Below are 18,474 nucleotides of genomic sequence, written 5' to 3' on the forward strand. Positions count from 1 at the left end.
CTGCTGATCCTCCTAGTACTACGTGTTACTATTTTTTCTGGCTAAAAATGTTTAGGGAGAAGGTATGAGCAGTCCTAGGAGTGCCTTACAGAAATTGCTGATCAGTGGAGGACTGTTCAAATTTACCCTTGGCGCACTGGGCACCCTTCCTGTTATGAGGCATCACTCACTGGGCTTTGTGTAATGCGTTATGCTAACACTAGCGACACTGACGAGGAGGAAGAGAGAAGAGTGCCTACTAACTGTAAAAATTCGGCTCTCGGGTGCAGAACGAAGTTCCACTTAAATGCAAACTTTGTCCAGCCACTCTTCTGTTTTGAGCTAGGCTTCCTCCCTACAGGAGCTGCTTCTGTCACTCAAGCCTCGCTAGCCAATCATGATAGTTAAGCAGGCCGTCCAATCAGGATCCCCGGCAGGCGGTGAGGGGCGGGTTCTTTCAGGCTGCTGTGCTGTGGGTTCTCTGTGGCCGAGGGAGGTGCGAGTGTGCTGCGCTGTGTGAGCCGGTACCGGAGCTGTGGGGAAGAGCGTGGGCGAGCTCGGAACCGCACCATGGTGAGCGATCGGCCGCTGTCTCCAGACCGGGAGGGCCGGCGGCGGAACCTCGATCGCTGGTGTAGCCGGGCCTCCTCCAAGTAGGGGCGGGGCGACCTAGGCCCTGGACCAGCGGCACCGGGGCAGCTCCGGAGGCCGCTTCTGCGCAGAGCGCTGAGGGCGAGAGGCTCCGCCCTGCTCCCCAAGCTCTGCGCTGGTGACGTCACAGCTGTCGGAAAGCTCACAGATTCGTGATTGTGTTGATGGGACGGCCAGTTGCTGAGTTAAGGTGGTCTAGTTTCTGAGTCATAGACGTTCCGATGTTTGCATTTCTTATTTAGGTTTAGGAGCTGCTTTGAGTTAGTTTTTGTGAAAGTTATAAAGTGTATCCAAGTTTTTGGTTTGCTGCTTTGTTAAATCAATTACTCTTATATTTGTGGGTTTGCGTCTGACTTTTTTGTTCTGCTTATTCTTATTTGTGAAATATTGTGCTAATTTGATTATTGTAGTTTGGACATCGTAAAGTCATAGTGTATTGTTATGCTTCAGCATGTTAAGGATGACCCTAAACTCCTGATCTTGCTACCTAAACCCACCTCCACAGTGCTGAGATTAAGGGTGTGTGTCTGTATGCCTTTTGTTGTTGTTGTTTTGTGTGCTTCTGGGAAAGGAACCTCGGGGTCAAGCACACTACCGGCTGTGCTATAGCCTTGGTCCTTGTGCTGACCATTCTGCGTATCTCTTGCCATGTAATGTTTAGATCATCTTTGTCGTTTTCAACATAAATTCTGAGGATTTGTGTTGAAGTGTGTTGACTCTGTGGATTATAACTTTGAGGCTTCCTTTTCAAGGTCATGGAAATCCCTCCACTTCTTAAGTACTTGGATTACTTATTCGTTAGAAGTGTGTAATTTTTATCTGTGGACTTAGTTACATTAATATACAAATATGTCTCACTTATCTTTGGTGCTGTATAAGCTGCGTGGTGGTTGTAATTTCAAACTCTTGACAGTCTCAATAGTGCTCTCCTTTTCTGGCAGTGTTTTGTTTGTTTTTTGTTTGCTATTCCTAGTATGATGGCATGATTTTTACTAGCTAACTTGTCAATTTGGTGGATGACATTTTTATGTTTTTCTTTTTTTCTGTTGATGGCGATTAAAATATCTTATTTGCATAGTGCTGGGCATGTGTTTTACCATGGAGCATTGTTTATAGTTTGAATTTTAAGGTTTGAATTGACTTTCTGTGTCTGCATCAATTCCAGCATGGTTTTAGTATATACTTTGTTTCCAGGCAGTCTTTTATTCTGCAGACCAGGTTGACTTCAAACTCTTGGCAGTCATTTTATTTCAGCCTGTCAAATACTGGGATTACAGACATATGCAACCACACTGGCTCTGGGCTTTTTTTTTTTTTTTTTTTTTTTTTAAAAATACACTTGAAAAGCTGGGTGGTGGTGGTGGCGCACGCCTTTAATCCCACAGCACTTGGGAGGCAGAGGCAGGCGGATCTCTGTGATTTCGAGACCAGCCTGGTCTACAAGAGCTAGTTCCAGGACAGGCTCCAAAACCACAGAGAAACCCTGTCTCGAAAAAAAAAAAAAAATACACTTGAAAGTTGAGGTAGCTGATGTTGAGAGTTTTTGCATTGGTCATTCTTTAGGTTCATGTGTTTTTGTTTTGCTTCGATTTTTCGCCTCTGTTTTTTTGGTGTTATGGTAATGTTGAACTCAAAGTTTGAACTAGGATGTATTTGCCTTTTCAGAGGGAGTTTTGCAGAATCAGTGCTATATCTTAATTGTTTGGAAAAACTGATGGTTGAAATAAGTTTGAGTCTTATCTAACCTTGTTTTGAGAGTTAGTGATTTCATTTCTTTAGCACATTATAGGCCAACTCATACCGGCCATCTCTCTGTTTACCTTTTGATTATTTCAGAGGATTTGTTCCTTTCTTCTGAGTCACTAAATATGTGGTCTGGAGGTTTCATAGGATGCCTATGGTTCTTTTCATCTTCGTGCTAATGACGGCCCTATTTAATTCTCTCATTCAGGTCCTGACCAGGCCTGATCCTGCTTAGTTTCCAAGATCAGGTGAGATCAGGTTTGTTCAAGGTGGTACAACCGTACGTAGGTGGTGCTCTATAATTGTAATCATTAATCTTTTTTTAAAGCATGGCTGTAAGCTTATCAATTCTATCAATATTTTTGAAGAACTAGGGTTTGGAGTAATCGGTTGGCTGTCTCTTGATTTTTCTATTCACAATTTTTTTTAATTCTCTAATTATTATTTTCCTGTGCTTTGATTTATTTCTTTTTCTAATGTCCAATTATGGAAGACTAAATGATTTATTTTTCATCTGTCTTCATTTGTAGTATATGTATTTATTGATTTAATCCCTCACAAACACGACTTGTGTTTTGTGGCATAATTGTTTATAAAATGTACTTTAAATTCTTTTGAAATATTTAGATTTCTCTTGAGACCTTTCCTTTCTAACCTTTACCATGTGTTACCTAAAACTTTGATTTCATATCCAGGTTTTCCAATGTGCTGCCTTTAGTTTAGGAAATCTCAGTGCCTAACCTTAAAGGTGCCAAAATTAAGGGGCATTTGCTTTCTTTCTGTACAGGGTGAAAGTGTCCAGGTGACTATCCCAAGATTTGTATTAATTTTTCTTTTTTATAATTTTATTATTTATTGTATATACATTGATATTTCGCTTGGATGTATGTCTGTGTGATGGTGTCCCCTGGAACTGGGGTTCCATACAGGTGTGAGCTACCAGGTGGGTTCTGGGAATTGAAGCTGTGTCCTCTGGAAGCACAGCCACAGCTGAGCCACCTCTCCAGTCCTGGGGTTTGTAGTAAGTTTATAGTGATATCTCAAAATATATCCTGCTCCTGGGCTGGAAGGAACTTTATTGGCTATGGAAGACACTTGGTGTCTTGAGCCCCCTTACTTTACCATAAGTGTCTAGACAAGCTTGGTGTACCTTGGAGACAGCTACTCTTATCATCAGCATATAAATCTGATCCAAAACACAGTTCACAGAATCCCAGCACTTGGGAAAACAGAGACAGGCATATCTATGTGAGTGAGTTCGAGGCCAGCTTAGTCTGCAGAGCAAGTACCTGTGTGCAGCCAGGGCTACACAGGGAAACAATGTCAAAAACACAAACAAACAAACAACACTACAGTTCCCTTAGTTAGCCAAAGTAGAGACTTTTGTCATATTCATGAAAAAAATGAAAGAGGATCAAGAAATCAATAAAGTAGGAAATGTTTAGAGAAAAGTTACCTATTAGTCTTCCAGCTGGTTTTTTATCTAATTCTGGCTCTACTGGTAATTTGCTATGGTTTCTTCAGTAGGGACCTTTGGCAGTCCTGGTGTGTGTGTGTGTGTGTGTGTGTGTGTGTGTGTGTGTGTGTGTGTGTGTGGTATGTGGGGGTTGTTGCTACAGGGTCTCTATAGACCAGGCTGGCTTCAATTCAGATTTGTCTGCCTTTGCTTCCCAATAGCTGGGAAGTGTGCCACTGTGCCTAGATTTTTTTTTTTTCTTCTTAACATGCTAACCTAGGTTTCCTAGACTATGAAACTAATGCTAGAATGGGCAGTCTGTTTTAATTGGAATTTAACTCCTCTGAGAGAAAAAAAAATGACAAAACTTACAAGAGTTTTGGAAACTATGAGGATTGGTGTTTAATTCTTAGATTCCTGTCTGATGCTGTTGTAAAACACCGTGGTGAAAGCAACTTTGGGGAATAAAGGGTTTATTCTACTAACAATTCCAGATTACAGTCCATTGAGGGGAAAGCAGGGCAGGAATTTGGAGCAGTCATGCCCACAGTAGAGAGCAGAGGGAGAATGAGTGTATCCATACTTACTTGTTCAGCCCCCTCTTTCCATTTATGTGGTGAGATTGTGCCACCTCCTGTGGATGGGTCTTCCTGCCTTAGTTAATATAATCAAGACAGTCCTCCACAGCCGTGCTCAAAGGCCAACCTGATCTAGATAGACCCTCACTGAGACTCTCTTAAGAGGTGATTAGTGTCAGATTGGCTCTTAAAACTAACCATCCCAGTGACTAAACATTTACTTTCCCAAACCCAAACCTGACGTAATCCTAAAATAACACCAAATGAAATTGTTAGTCTCAAGTAAGAGTTACAATAATTTAGACATCAAACGCCACTCTTTTCTAAAAATCAGAATTAACCATGCTATATGATGTTATACCTAGGAAATTGAATAAACTGGCTAGAGAGAAAATTAAAATTACAAGATAATGAATCATTTCAAATACTCCAAAACATTAAAACATTTTATAGAATACAAACTATTTTAAAAATTGAGAACCAGATTCAGTATACGTAAAGAGTATGACTTCAAGGCAGAATAATCTGTTTTGGACTGATGAGATGGCTCAGTAGGTAAAGTCATGTTCTGCACAAGCCTTATGGTCTGAGTACTAATCCACTAATCCCTGGGACCCACATACAAACCAGATGTAGTGGTACATGTATGTAATCTCAGTCCACATATGGTGAGGCAGTAGGTCGGAACAGAAGAATGCCCTGGAAGCTGGCCTGGAATATGTAGTGTAGTAACAAAAATGAGAGATCTGCCTCAGGTTGGAAAGCAAGGTCCAACATTGAAGATTGTCTTGATACCCACATGCATGCTCCAGTAATGATGGATATCTCTCAGACAGTAGCATCTGCAACTTAATGGCCTATGGTCTCGAAGGTCTGCATAGTACCAGAAGGTTAAACAAGGTTCTCCCTACTCATAACTCTAGTCAGAACCCATAAACAGGAATTAGGAAAGACAGCTCTAAGTCTCTTGGACCTTGCTACCCATAACCCCAAAATAACCCATAAACAGAAATTAGGAAACCCAACTCTAAGTCTCCCGAAAGAATGATCCCTCCAAGACTTAGTGATGTCAGGTATATGCTTTCGGCCTTTTATCTGTATCTATATCTAAAGTCATAATGGTGAAAAGTGACACGCCAGCATGCCTTTGACAAAGAGGTAGTGTGTATGACAGGGGAAACTGGAAAGGTGGAAGGAATGGTAGGTATAGGAGCTCTGAGATCATGGGATAAAGGAGTAACATGGGCATCATAACTAAAGATCGGTGGTGTCCTTAGTTGTGGCATAGTTTAAAGCTCCCTGGAGGAACAGATTTAGGGCAGATTCCCTGAAATGACATCAGAGGAGTAAGAAGGTATGACTTGTGCAATTATAGAAGCCAGAAAGGAGAAAGGAAAGGCTGCAGGTGTGTGAGGGTGTGTTTCACCTTGGGCCTCATTGGGAGAGGACAGAGACATTTCTAAGAGGCTCTCAGGAGGAGGATTTTGGGGGTGGAAAAGCTTTAATTGTAGACAAATAATACGTAGTAATAGGTTTTAAATTCTTTTGAGGTTGGAAACCCCATAGTTAGGATGTCTGTAAGGCCTTGTGCCTACTGATTATAAAATCATTTGCATGGTGATTTGTAACTTTGAAGGGGAAATTATAATATAAATATGAGACTAGTCTCTGATGAGTTACAGTAGTGTTCTGATGTGAGGTAAGAGGAATGTTAGAGGTTAATAAAATTATCTGTGTATGAATTAAAGCTATTCCTTTATGGACATTTCAAGGAAGAAAGGGTTTTCTGTTATGGCAAAGAGGTTGGTGTTGCCCATATGCCCTGAGGCAAGACACTCCACGTGAGTGGTTGAATCTGGCTTAAGCCATCCTGCCATTCAGAGGCAAATAAGAACTGAGTCTGAGTGGATTGGAATGCAGACGGAAAGCATCCTTAAAGTGTAAACTATAAACCCAGGTATTGGAGTATATTTTTCCTTACACCAGGTGAGGGACCTATGGAGTGGTTGGGATCACAGTTTAATTTGTGACTTTTGGTCTTGGAATGTTCTTTAGGATCCACCTGACTTACTGCCAATGTAAGAGTATTCTACGATAAGTAATGAGGGCCTATGAAATTTGTCAACAAGATGCTCTGAACACTTTTAGGTTTTAGGTTTCAATTTTCCTTTTAGGTTTCAGTTGGGCCTTTAGGGAAGGTCTTTAATGACAGAAGAGGCTGCTGGTGTGTTGAATTAGGAGTGGGGGCGGGGCTGCGTCCCAGGCACCCGGCCGCCCGCATGGCTAGCTTATGCCCAGAAATAATTACACGGAAACTGTATTCTTTCAAACACTGCCTGGCCCGGCTAGTTCCAGTTTCTTATTGGTTAGCTCTTACATATTGTTCTAACCCATTTCTAATATTCTGTGTAGCCCACGAGCTGGCTTACCAGGGAGGATCTTAACCTGTGTCTGTCTGGAGTGGGAGAATCATGGCGACTCCTCACTCAGATTCTTTTTCCCAGCATCCTGTTCTGTTTTCTCCGCCTACCTAAGGGTTGGCCTATCAAATGGGCCTAGGCAGTTTCTTTATTAATAAGAAATCACTCCCACATCACTGGTGAGCATCTGGGACTAGAGATGCCTCACACTTAAAGGGGAACTTTTTATAAGATGTAGGGTTGTATAATAGAGATAAGGGAGGATTTCTGGGCTTCTAGACACCCTTGGATATTTATAGGGCAGGGGATTAGCTTTATGAATATTCTAAGGTTCCTTTGAATGTCATAAATGATACTGGAGGTTGGACGCAATGTCCCTACCTAGGAAGGGAATCAGGCAGCTGGGTAGAACCGAAAGGAATGAATGAAAAGAGTCTATCATACGTGTTAAGAGAGGTTTAAGTGTGCTGGTTGGAGTTTACTGCTAGGAAGGAAGACTGGGGACAGGAATGTTAAATCAGAAAGGTAGGGAGGAGAATGTAGTTCTTATGTTGTAGTATAGTCATAGCCCTTGCCATATCTTGGATCATCAGAGGTTCATACATAGAGTCCCAGGGAAAACTTGGAAGTTGTGTAACCCCAGGGTCATCTCTTCAAAGGAGAAGTTTGTTATTGTCCAGGACCAAAGTTAAGGATGTTGTCAGTTTTCATGTTTGACCCTAGCCTGAGATTTTTAGATATGGGATGACCCTTTCATGACGGGGGAGGGGGCAGTTATGATTCTAATGGCCCTCCAGTTAGCAGATTATACATGGTCTCATAGGAGGTTTATTATAGCTGAGCTATTTTGCACTCTTACAGTTGAAACAGAGACTGACTGCAAGGATCATCAGTGGCTCACATGTCACCAAGATAAGGTGGTTCCTCTAGATGGAGTCCTGCGCTTTCTGAGATGGTTAGGGAAAGGAAAGTTGCCACAGCAATCCCTTTAATCTTCTGACTTGGTTTTTATGGCTTTTGAATCCTCCTAATTATTAAGTAGAGCTTTGAAGACTGTGTCTGTCTAGAAAAATAGCAGGAGAGGAATTTGGTGTCCCTGTTCTGATTTTTGAAACTTTTGTCTAATACCTGAAGAAGTTTCAAAAAATTTACAAATAGGTTGCCTTTGGCCCTTAAGAGTCCAGGTTAGTGTATTGGTTACCTGATTTCAGCCTATCTATATTAAAATAAAAGGAACATGGTATTTGGATGGCTCACTTGTTATGTTTCATAACAGAGCATTGTTAATGGAGTTGATAGCAGCAGCGTTTTGCTTTCTAAGACATGGAATCATGTATTCCTGGAGATACGTTCCCCCCTTGTTTCCCACAGAGGAGTTCTGATATAATCATCTGAGTTTCCTGTCAGGTAACGTAAAGGAACATGTCTTTTCTGTTATCAGGGTTAAGACTTATGGCTCTCATCTCCTCAGCTGCCTGCTAAAGTTTAGGTATGGAACCTCTTTGTACATGTATAGCAAGTGTTTAGAATGCTGTAAGTAGGGACTGGAGAGGTGGTTCATCGCTTAGCCCTGGCTGCTCCACCACAGACTCAGATTTCATTGCCAGCATTCACATGGAAGCTCATAACCATCTATAACTCCAGTTCAAAGGGATCTAGTGTCCAGTTATGGTCTCCAAGGGGACCAGGCATGCATATGGTGCACAGACATGTATGTGGGCAAACACTTATACATATAAAAATAATTAAAAAGTAAAATGTTATAAATAGATTCCCCAGATTAGGTTAAAATACTACAATTAACCCTTTGAATTCCTTAATGAAGATAGAAGGGACTTTTGGGCAAAATGATCATAGTTGTTAGATTTGGAGCAGATCAGATGGAGAAAGAAACAGAGACCTAGATGGTGCTGAGGTCCCCACTAGCCACCTCACAGACAATATATAGATTTCCAAGGGTTAAAGTGTCACTTTTACTTGCTTCTTGAGTTCTCTGTCAAACTTATGGGTGGATTTGTGAAAGGAGTGTATCTGGTTAGGGGCAAGAGTCAGCGACTTACAGGTGGAGAGGCAGTTTTCACAACAAGAGAAATGAAGTTTTTTAGAATTGTTGATTACAGTTAGTTGTCTTTTTTTTTTCCCCCTCTATCACCTTAAAATACCAACGAAGAATTCCTTTGGCCTGTGTACATCAGTTGTGAATGGGAAGTATATCTTTCTGCAAGGACTGAAAAGGACTTTCTTAGCTTGTCCTGTGATGGGAGACAGTAGTCTGGGATGCAACTTAAAGACTTTTAGACCTTGTTTGAGAGTCTTCTAAATTAGGAGACGTTAACCGTTAACTCACCTCCACAAGTACCAGAGAGGTAAGAAGAGAGTTTCTTTGTAAGCCATCAAAATGCTGGGCAAAACAGCATAAGAAATACCAGTAACAGTCAATCAAAAGTATTATCCAAGACATGCACAAAGAGTTTTTTGAAATACGTAGGAAGCAGCAGGCTCACAGAGGGAGTTGCATAGCTGAGAGGGTGAAGGAGTTCTTTTCATAACAGTTAGGGAAACTGACTTGGATTTATATGATGTGGCCCATATCAGGGTGGATATGTGAAATACCTTTTCTTGTGGAATAGCAAGTTTTGCATTTTTTCTTTAAGCTGGCTATTTTTATTAAGTCCCAGTAAACCTCCAAAGTATGAAAATTTGTTTTTATTTTTGATCCTTTGTGTTTACAGAATAGTATGAAAGTCTTTGGTACGTTCTAGGCAAGCCATCACTTTATTGTTTAGAAGACTGACAATTGCTAAGACCTTGGACTAGGCAAAAGTTGGAAAATTAATTATTGGTGACTACTAATAGGTGGGTTTTTAAATATCATGTGATTTTATAGCGATATACTCCCAAAGAGGTGACATTTTGGTGACACTTCTCTTCTCCCTCTCTCTCATCCTTCACTACCTCTTTCCCTCCTGAGATAGGAGCTTTTAAATAGAGTACGGACTGGCTTTGAACCTCTGGATGCAAGTGATTCTATGTACTGGTTTTCCAAATATCTGGGACTATAAGCACATGTCAACGTATCTGACTATATTGCATTCTTAGTAAAACCATATGCCATCTAATTGTTTCATGTTATTTTTTTGTTAGGATCATTAGTCATTCTTGCTATGGTAAATTCTAGATGGTATAAATTACCTTTGAGGCTTCTAAATGTTTTCTCTTGGTATAATCACACAGGATGGGCTCAATTTCCCCACTTAACAAATGCAAATATGTATGAGCTGTTGTCTACCAGAAAAATTCTGTAGCCTCATTACCCAGATCATTGGGGGCAGGGGCTGATTGTCTTGGTACCTCTGTGTGTATAGAACATTCATAAAGTGCTGTTTGTATAAGTCATTTAGAATAAGAGAACTGTTTTTACCATTTATGTTAGCGGAATGTCTCCCGGGATCTTAGGTCCCCCAATACCAGAAAAGCCCACACTTTTGTATGTAAAAATATATAAAGAAAAACAATATCTTGACTGCTAATGTTAGTTCTATTTTGTATATCATTTGGCAGAACTCTCTTATTATAGGTATTAGAAATCCACTCTAGAAAGAAAAAGTGGGGTGGCCTAGCAGCACATTTGACTTGCAGGCACAGTAATGAGGAGTGTTTCTACTCTGCTATTTCTTCTTTGTTAATACCCCCCACCCCTTGAAAACAGAGTCCCGGTATTTTCCTGGCTGATCTAGAACTCTGTTGCTATATCCATTCTTAACATCTCAGGGCTAGCACTAGAATTTCAGTTTGACTGAATAAATTCTTGCATACCATAAAATTATATGGACATCTTATCAACTGAGTGTAAATCTCTAAATCTGTTAGTTTCATCTGTTCTTTTCTGTATACATTCGGGATGTTTTAGGATCTTTTGGCCTTCGAGGATGTGGCAGTGAAGTTCAGCCAGGATGAATGGATATTGCTGGGTCCTTCTCAGAAGAAGCTGTACAGAGATGTGATGCTGGAAACCTGCAGTAACCTTACTTCTCTAGGTAGGGATGCCACCGTTATTTTGTCAAGGAACACGTGTTCCTTGGTCCTATGATTTGGTGTTGGGAGCAGTGAGACCCCAGATCCTGAATTTCTTGTAATCCCCTGATCTGAGTGCCTACAGCTGCTCTGAGCACGAGACCTTCAGGAGTTCCTGATGGCAGGAGAGTGGTTTCTGCTGGGTTTGGCTGGGGCGTGGCTATCTCTATATAATCTGCCCCTGAACACAATAAAGGGGCATTCTTGGGGAATTCAAGGATGACCCGTGTCGCTGTCTCTCTGTCTGTGTATGTATGTGTATTTTAACCTCCAGCCCACTTGCCCGAAGCTTGAAACTGGGTAATAGCGCACCAAGCGCAGACACTGGGGAGTGCGGTGCGCTGCGTTTGCAATTTGGAAAGGGAAGAAATCAGCGAATAAACAGGCATGGGTCCAATGTACATCAAACCTAGAAACTCATTTTTCTGTAGTTTCTAACAGTTTGTGATTTTTCTGGGTCTACATTTTAGGCATCAGATGGGAAGACCAGAATATTGAACAGCAGTGTGAACATTCTTGGAGGCATCTAAGGTAATTTGCATATACAAGTGTAAGAAAGTTTCGCTTAAAAAACTTACTATGGGGCCAGGCAGTGGTGGTGCACACCTTTAATCATAAAACTTGGAGGCAGAGACAGGCACATTTCTGTGAGTTTGAAGCCTGCCTGGTCTACAGAGCAAGTTCTAGGATAGGCTCGAAAGCTACAGAGAAACCCTGTCTTGAAAAATCACTCCGTCACACAACAAAACAAAGCAAAAAATAAAAACTTCTTAATGTGTTACAAAAGTTTATAAACAAATAAACAACAACAACAAAAGGAGCTGGAGGGAGGGCTCAGTATTTAAGAGTACTGGAAGACCCAGGTTCTGGTCCCCACTCCCACCTGATAGCTCACCACCATGTTACACCACTTCCAGGGCATCTAGTATGGTGTACACACATACATATAGGCAAAACACTTATGTACATAAAATAAATAATGGTGAAATTTTAAATTAAAAAAGAAAATGAGAGCCAGAATGTTAAAATTTACTTATTAAAAACATTTCGCCAACAATACATACTTTAGTGTATATATTTTTTAAAAAAGTTCACTTGGAAACAGTACTTAGACAACACATATGCACATATATAAAGATTAATTTGTGTATTTCATGTATATGGCTATTTTGTATGCACACCAAAGGCATTGAATCCCATGGGCCTACAGGTATCAGCAGTTGAAAGTCACAGCCTGAGTGCTGGGGATTGAACTCAAGACCTCTGGAAGAACAGCCAGTTCTCATAACTGATGAGCAATCTCTCCAGCCTGTGGGGTCTGTTTTGATACTAACTCTTTTAGGGAGCATAGAATCATCAGGCCATCTTGTTGGAAACCATTCAGGTTGCAAAACATGCACTGGTTTTTATGAGTAGTGTAAGTCTAGCACTTACTAGTGAGCAGAGAGTTGTTAGTGAAGCAGCCATTGCTAACCTATTTATACTTTTTTTTTTTTTTACAGAAGTCACATGGTAGATACAATCTATGAGCATAGAGAAGGTGGTAAGTTTCAAGCAACCTTTCCCTGGATACCAAATCTCCATAGAGTCCAAACATTTCTACTGGAATAAAACCATTTGAATGTGGTGTGGGGGGGAATGTTTTCACTTGTAATTCACCCTTTAAAGAACATACCATGTCTCACTTGAGGGACAAACCATCTGAACACAAATATGGTAAGAAGCACTATAAATGTAAACAACGTAGGAAAACCTTGAACCCTCAAATATTCAATGATACTCAGATACTTTATAAAAGTCAAATGTTTTAAAAATATTTTCATTTTCTAGGTTCATTTGGAATACAACAGCGACGTCACAGTGGTGAAGAATCCTATAAGCCGTCTGGAATGGCCGTCATTTGCCCCTGTTCATTTTCTATAGATGAAAGAATCAACACTGAAGATAAATGTTCTGAGTGTTTACAGTGCGGTAAAGCTCTGAGTTCTGGTTCCCGTCAAAGTCATAAAAGAGTTCCTAGTGGCGAAAGCCCCTATGAATGTGAACAGTGTGGACAGTCCTTCAGGCAGCAACGTTCATTTCATTTACACAAATTAACTCATATTGGAGGGAAGCCCTATAAATGTAAACAGTGTGGGAAAACCTTCAGATGTCACAATTATCTTCAGTTACATGAAGTTTTTCATATCGAAGAAAACCCCTATGAATGTAAACAGTGTGGAAAAACCCTCTGTTCTCCCAGTTCTCTTCGATTTCATGAAAGGATACATAATGGAGAAAAACTTTATGTATGTAAACAGTGTAATAAAGCTTTCAAGTGTCAAAGTTACCTCCGAATGCACGAAAGAACTCACAGTGGTGAAAAATGTTACGACTGTAAACAGTGCGGTAAAGCTTTCAGAAGTCACTGCTCCCTTAAAAGACATACAGTAGCTCATCCTGGGAAAAAGCCTTATGCATGTAAACAGTGTGCTAAGTCCTTCACTTATCCATATTTACTTCAGACACATGAAAGATTTCACACTGGAGCAAAATCATACAAATGTAAGCTATGCAGTAAAGCCTTTCTGTGTTCCCCATTCCTTCAAAGACACAAAAGGACTCATATTTGGGGAGAACCCTATCAGTGTAAACAGTGTGGTAAGGCCTTCAAAAGTCACAGTTCCCTTCGATTGCATGCAAGGGCTCATACTGTCGAAAAACCTTATAAATGTAAGATATGTAGTAAAGTGTTTCTATGTCCTTCTTTCCTTCAAAGACATGAAAGAGCTCACATTGAGGAAAAACCCTTTGAATGTAAGCAATGTAGTAAAGTGTTCAGAGATTGGAATACCTTCCAAATACATGAAAGATCTCATATTGTAGAAAAGCCCTATAAATGTAAGATATGTAGTAAAGCTTTTTATTATCCCTCCTCCTTGGAAAGACATAAAAAGATTCATACTGGAGGAAAACACTATGTATGTAAATATGAATGTGAACAATGTCATCAGTCCTTCATTTTTCCTTGTTTACTTGAGAGGCATTTAAGAACTCACACGGATCAAAAACCCTATGAATGTAAGCAGTGTGGTAAGGCATTTAGGAGTCTCACTTACGTTCACATACATAAAAGAACTCACACTAAAGAAAGACTGTATCCATGTAAACAGTGTGATAAAAGCCTCAGTTGTCCCAGTGCCCTTCAGTTACATGAACTAACTCATACTAGAGAAAAATCCTATGCATGTCTGCAAGTTGATAAAACCGCCAGGAAATTCAGTTATTTTCAAGTACATGAAAAACCTCGTACTGAAGAAAATGCTTATGAATGTAAGCAGCAATGTACAGTTCTCAGTTGTCCAAGTTCCCTTCAGCTACACGAAAGGATCCGTACAGGAGAGAAACCACATGAATGTAAACAATATGGCAAAACCTTCACAGCACTCAGTAGTTTTCGAGTGCATGAAATCCCTCACAATCTTGAGAAACCCTCTGAATGCAAGCAGCATAGTAAAGTGTTCAGTCTTAGTAATATATATGAAAGGAAGAAAGCTGAAGGAAATCCCTGCGAATGTAAGCAGTGTGGCAAGTCCTTTGTTTCTCGGTATTTACTCCAAATGCATGAAAGGGCTCATTCTGCAGAGAAGCGCTATGAATGTAAAGTATGTGGCAAATCCTTCATTTATCCCTCTTTTCTTCAAAGACATGAAAGAACGCATACTGGAGAAAAACCTTATGAATGCAAACAATGTGGTAAGGCCTTCAGAGTTCAGAGCTCCCTTCGATTACATGAAAGAACTCATTCTGAGGAAAAACCTTTTGAATGCCAACACTGTGGTAAAGCCTTCTGGCGCCTCCCTTCTCTTCAAGTACATGAAAGAATCCATACTGGAGAAAAACCCTTTGAGTGTCAACAATGTGGCAAAACATTTAGATGCCACAGTTCCCTTCAAAGACATGAAAGAACTCATAGTCATGAAAAACCATATGACTGTCATCAGTGTGGTAAGACCTTTAGATGTCACCGGTCACTTCAGAGACATGGAAAGACTCATGCTGGGGAAAAAGCTCCATGAGTCTGAACAGTGCAAAAAATTGTGGACTGTCTAATTTCCTTCTAATGTTTGAAAGTACTCCTGGGAAGAAAATCTGGTAGTGTAAGACTAGTGAAAGCTTCAGGGTTTTTGTTGTTGTTGTTGTTTGTTTGTTTATTTTAATCATAGACTTCCTGGAGAAAAACCTATCAGGAATATGTGTTAACATATTCAGTTCGAAGCTGAACATGGCAATGCATGCCTTTAGTCCCAGTACCGGGGTGTCAGAGGCAGATATGAGTTCCAGGCTGGCCAGGGCTACAAATGAACAAAAAGATGTTGGATTCCATTTGAAAACTTGAACATCTCTGGTGGAACACCTTAGGAATAAATGTAATGTTAGGATACTTCATTTTTCATATGTCCTCTTGAATACATGATAATGAAAATAGGGGTAGCTCTTATAAGAATGGATTTTGGATTGAAACTAGTTTTGGAAAGTAAAGTTTGCAACATTTTAACAGTCAAGAGGACTATTGGAAGTAAATTTTAAATATATTGAAATCCTGATGCAAGTTAACCTATAATGTCCAGATTCAAATAACATGAATGTAATGTTATATAGGTTATGAATATATTGTATTTACCAGGGATTTGTATTTATTGATGTTCCTAGAAGGGCTTGATGGTGCAAGCCTGTAGTACTAGTTACTTAGGTCACTGACGGAGGAGAATTGTAAGTTCAGGACTTGGCCAAGCAATTGATGTACTGTTTTGTCATCAAAAACTGAAGATTACTACATATGTTGTTCATTGGGTAGAATACTTGATGGACATACCTGAAACTGTGAGCTCAGTCTCCAGTATTCTTATCAGAAGAATGAGTTGCCATTTCTTTTAGGCATACATTGAGGTAAAAATTAAGTATAGTCTTTCAGCAATAGAGGTAGTTTGTAATAATATATACGTTATTAGACAATTCCATAACCGAAGGTCATGTGTTCTTCTCCTGATGTCGTGATAAAATATTCCAACAAAAGAAGCTAGGAAGGGTTCCTTTTGGTTCAAAGGTTGAGCTGTGTCACAGTTTGACAAGGCACAGAAGCCACAGCAGGAATAGCTTGGTGGAGCTTGTCACGCTGTGTCTACAGTCAAGCAAGGAGTGATGAATACTCACGACTTTCTAGTTTTCTCTCGTTTATGCAAGTCTAGAACCCAAACCCAGGGAATAGTGTCACCTTGAGGGTGGGTCTTCCTGTCTCAAGTTAAATCCCTTACAGACAAGCCCAGAAGCTCATCTCTCAGGTGATTTTAAATTTTCTCAAGATGATAATATCAACTCTCACAAATATAGTATAGTTTACCGCAATCTACTCCAGACGTGCAGTATAATGTTTTGCTGATTTAGGAAACTGAAAATATTTGGTATAAATATATAAAAGGATAATAGTATAAGGATAATGGAGTCTTCAGGACTGGATACTGCTCTGCGTGTCTGTGGGCTCTAGTTTAGTGAACGTGAATGTTAAGGACCTTACTATACATTAATATTACTGCAATTAACTTTATAGACACTGTAGACTTAGATTTTATTATGTAAAAGATCATTTTATAGTGAATTAGGTAATAACTTTTTAACTTTGCAAAGTTACAAATTTTTGATGCATTTTTACTTTCTTAGTCACCAGTTTGCAAATAAGAAATTCGTATACCTTTGGATTACATTGGGTTGAGAAGCTTAATTAAAAAAAAAAAAAAACAAATGCTTTCTAATTTACTGAAATGTATTTTATAAAGATTGTTTAGTGAATTTTGGTTTGGGATTATTCAATAGTTTCTGAAATGGCCATTAAGTGTACCTTTGTCATTTTGTACTAATTTACGTGAAGGGCACTCAACATTGATGATTCAACTCGGGAAAACATCGAGTCTCTAAATTTTGCGAAATGAGATATAAGGTTTTTGTTGTTGTTGTTTTTTTTTTTTTTTTTTTTTTTGACAGGGTCTCACTGTATAGCCCTGACTGGCTGGAACTCAGTATTGTATACCAGGCTGACCTTTAATTCAGTGATTCACCTGTTTCTGCCTCTTGAATTTTGGGATGAAAAGTGAGTGCCACATTCAAGTAAGATTTAATACCTAATTAAAAATAAGCATCTCATCTTAATTAGTATGAAAATTGGTTTTTATCTTTAATAAGTGGTAATGTTTACTAAAGATTGGTTTTTAAATAGATTTCTTTTTTCAAATGCTTTAAGATACAATTATTTTGTATCTCTGTGTAAAGAGAGGCATACTGTGAAGAGCTGCCAAATAAAATTTTGCTTCTGTTGACAACTGTATATTCTATTTTGTTCTGTTTGTAGATTAGATCATAGAAAGGATTGGGTTAAGATTAAAGATTAGGGTTAGGTTTAGAGAAGTAGAAATTAGGTTTCTGGTAAGGGTTAGGGTTTTTATTGTTATGCGTTAGGATAAATCATAGTGGGAGGGCCAGAGATTGGGTACTAGGGTTAAGGGTTTAAGTTTTAGGATTAGGTTTTTGCATTACAGATTAATGTTTGGGATATGATTAAGATTAATATTAAGTGTGGTTGAACATGAGGTTGTATGTCATTAGGATTTGGGATGGTTTTAGAGTTAGGATATTGGTTGGGTTTAGTATAATGATAGTGTTAGTAGTTGGTTAGAGTAGGTTTCAGGATAGGATTAGTGTTAAGATTTGGAATGTTACATGTTATAGTGTTAAGGTTGTCAACAGAAGTAGCATTAGGGTAAGAAATTTGGATTAGGTTTAGGCTACGGTTAAAGGTTGGTGTGAAGGGCTAGAGAGATGGCTCAGCGGTTAAGAGCATTGCCTGCTCTTCCAAAGGTCCTGAGTTCAATTCCCAGCAACCACATGGTGGCTCACAACCATCTGTAATGAGATCTGGTGCCAGCTTCTGGCCTGCAGACATACAGACAGAATATTGTATACATAATAAATAAATATTAAAAAAAAAGGTTAGTGTAAAGTGGCAACGCTTTATGTCTTCCAAACAGACCTGTCGTGGCTCACATAAAAATGGCCCCTATAGGCCCATAGGTAGTGGCACTATTAAGAAATTGCCTTGTTGGAGTAGGCTTGGCTTTGTTGGAGGAAGTATCAATAGGGGCCAGGATCTGAGGTCTCGAATGCTCACGTCAGGTCTAGTGTGACATTTCTGTTCCTGCTGATCTGGGTGTAGAACTCTCAGCTCCTTCTCCAGCATCATGTTTGCCTGCATACTGGTATGTGTCCTGCCATGATGATAATGGTGTGAACCTCTGAACCTGTAAGCCAGCCTCAATTAAATGATTTCCTTTGTAAGAGCTGCCTTGGTTATGGTGTCTCTTCACAGCAATAAAACCCTAATCAAGACACCTCCCTTATGTTTACAAACTTTTAAATGAAAAGAAGTGTGTTAGAGAAGTTGGAAAATTCAGAAGACTAACAATATAGTATATATGTGTTAGTACTCAAGACGTTTCTAATGAGTCATGTTGTGTCAAAACTTAGTTGTCTTAGAAGTGCACTT

General features: G+C 39.6%; 1 protein-coding gene across 1 annotated transcript; it reads left to right on the forward strand.

The window, feature by feature from the left end:
* Positions 1–426: 426 nt before the first annotated feature.
* On the forward strand, positions 427–17,259 carry LOC126491565 (zinc finger protein 791-like). Its single transcript, XM_050127316.1, has 5 exons — positions 427–552; positions 10,738–10,864; positions 11,372–11,432; positions 12,404–12,444; positions 12,732–17,259. Exons 1-5 carry the CDS (start codon positions 550–552, stop codon positions 14,957–14,959), a joined length of 2,460 nt encoding a protein of 819 aa, XP_049983273.1. The 5' UTR covers positions 427–549; the 3' UTR covers positions 14,960–17,259.
* The last annotated feature ends 1,215 nt before the right edge of the window (positions 17,260–18,474 follow it).

The sequence above is a fragment of the Alexandromys fortis genome, unplaced genomic scaffold (genome assembly GCF_014885135.2).
Source record: "Alexandromys fortis isolate MF-2015 unplaced genomic scaffold, M_Fortis_MF-2015_v1.1 scaffold_259, whole genome shotgun sequence".
NCBI lineage: Eukaryota > Metazoa > Chordata > Mammalia > Rodentia > Cricetidae > Alexandromys > Alexandromys fortis.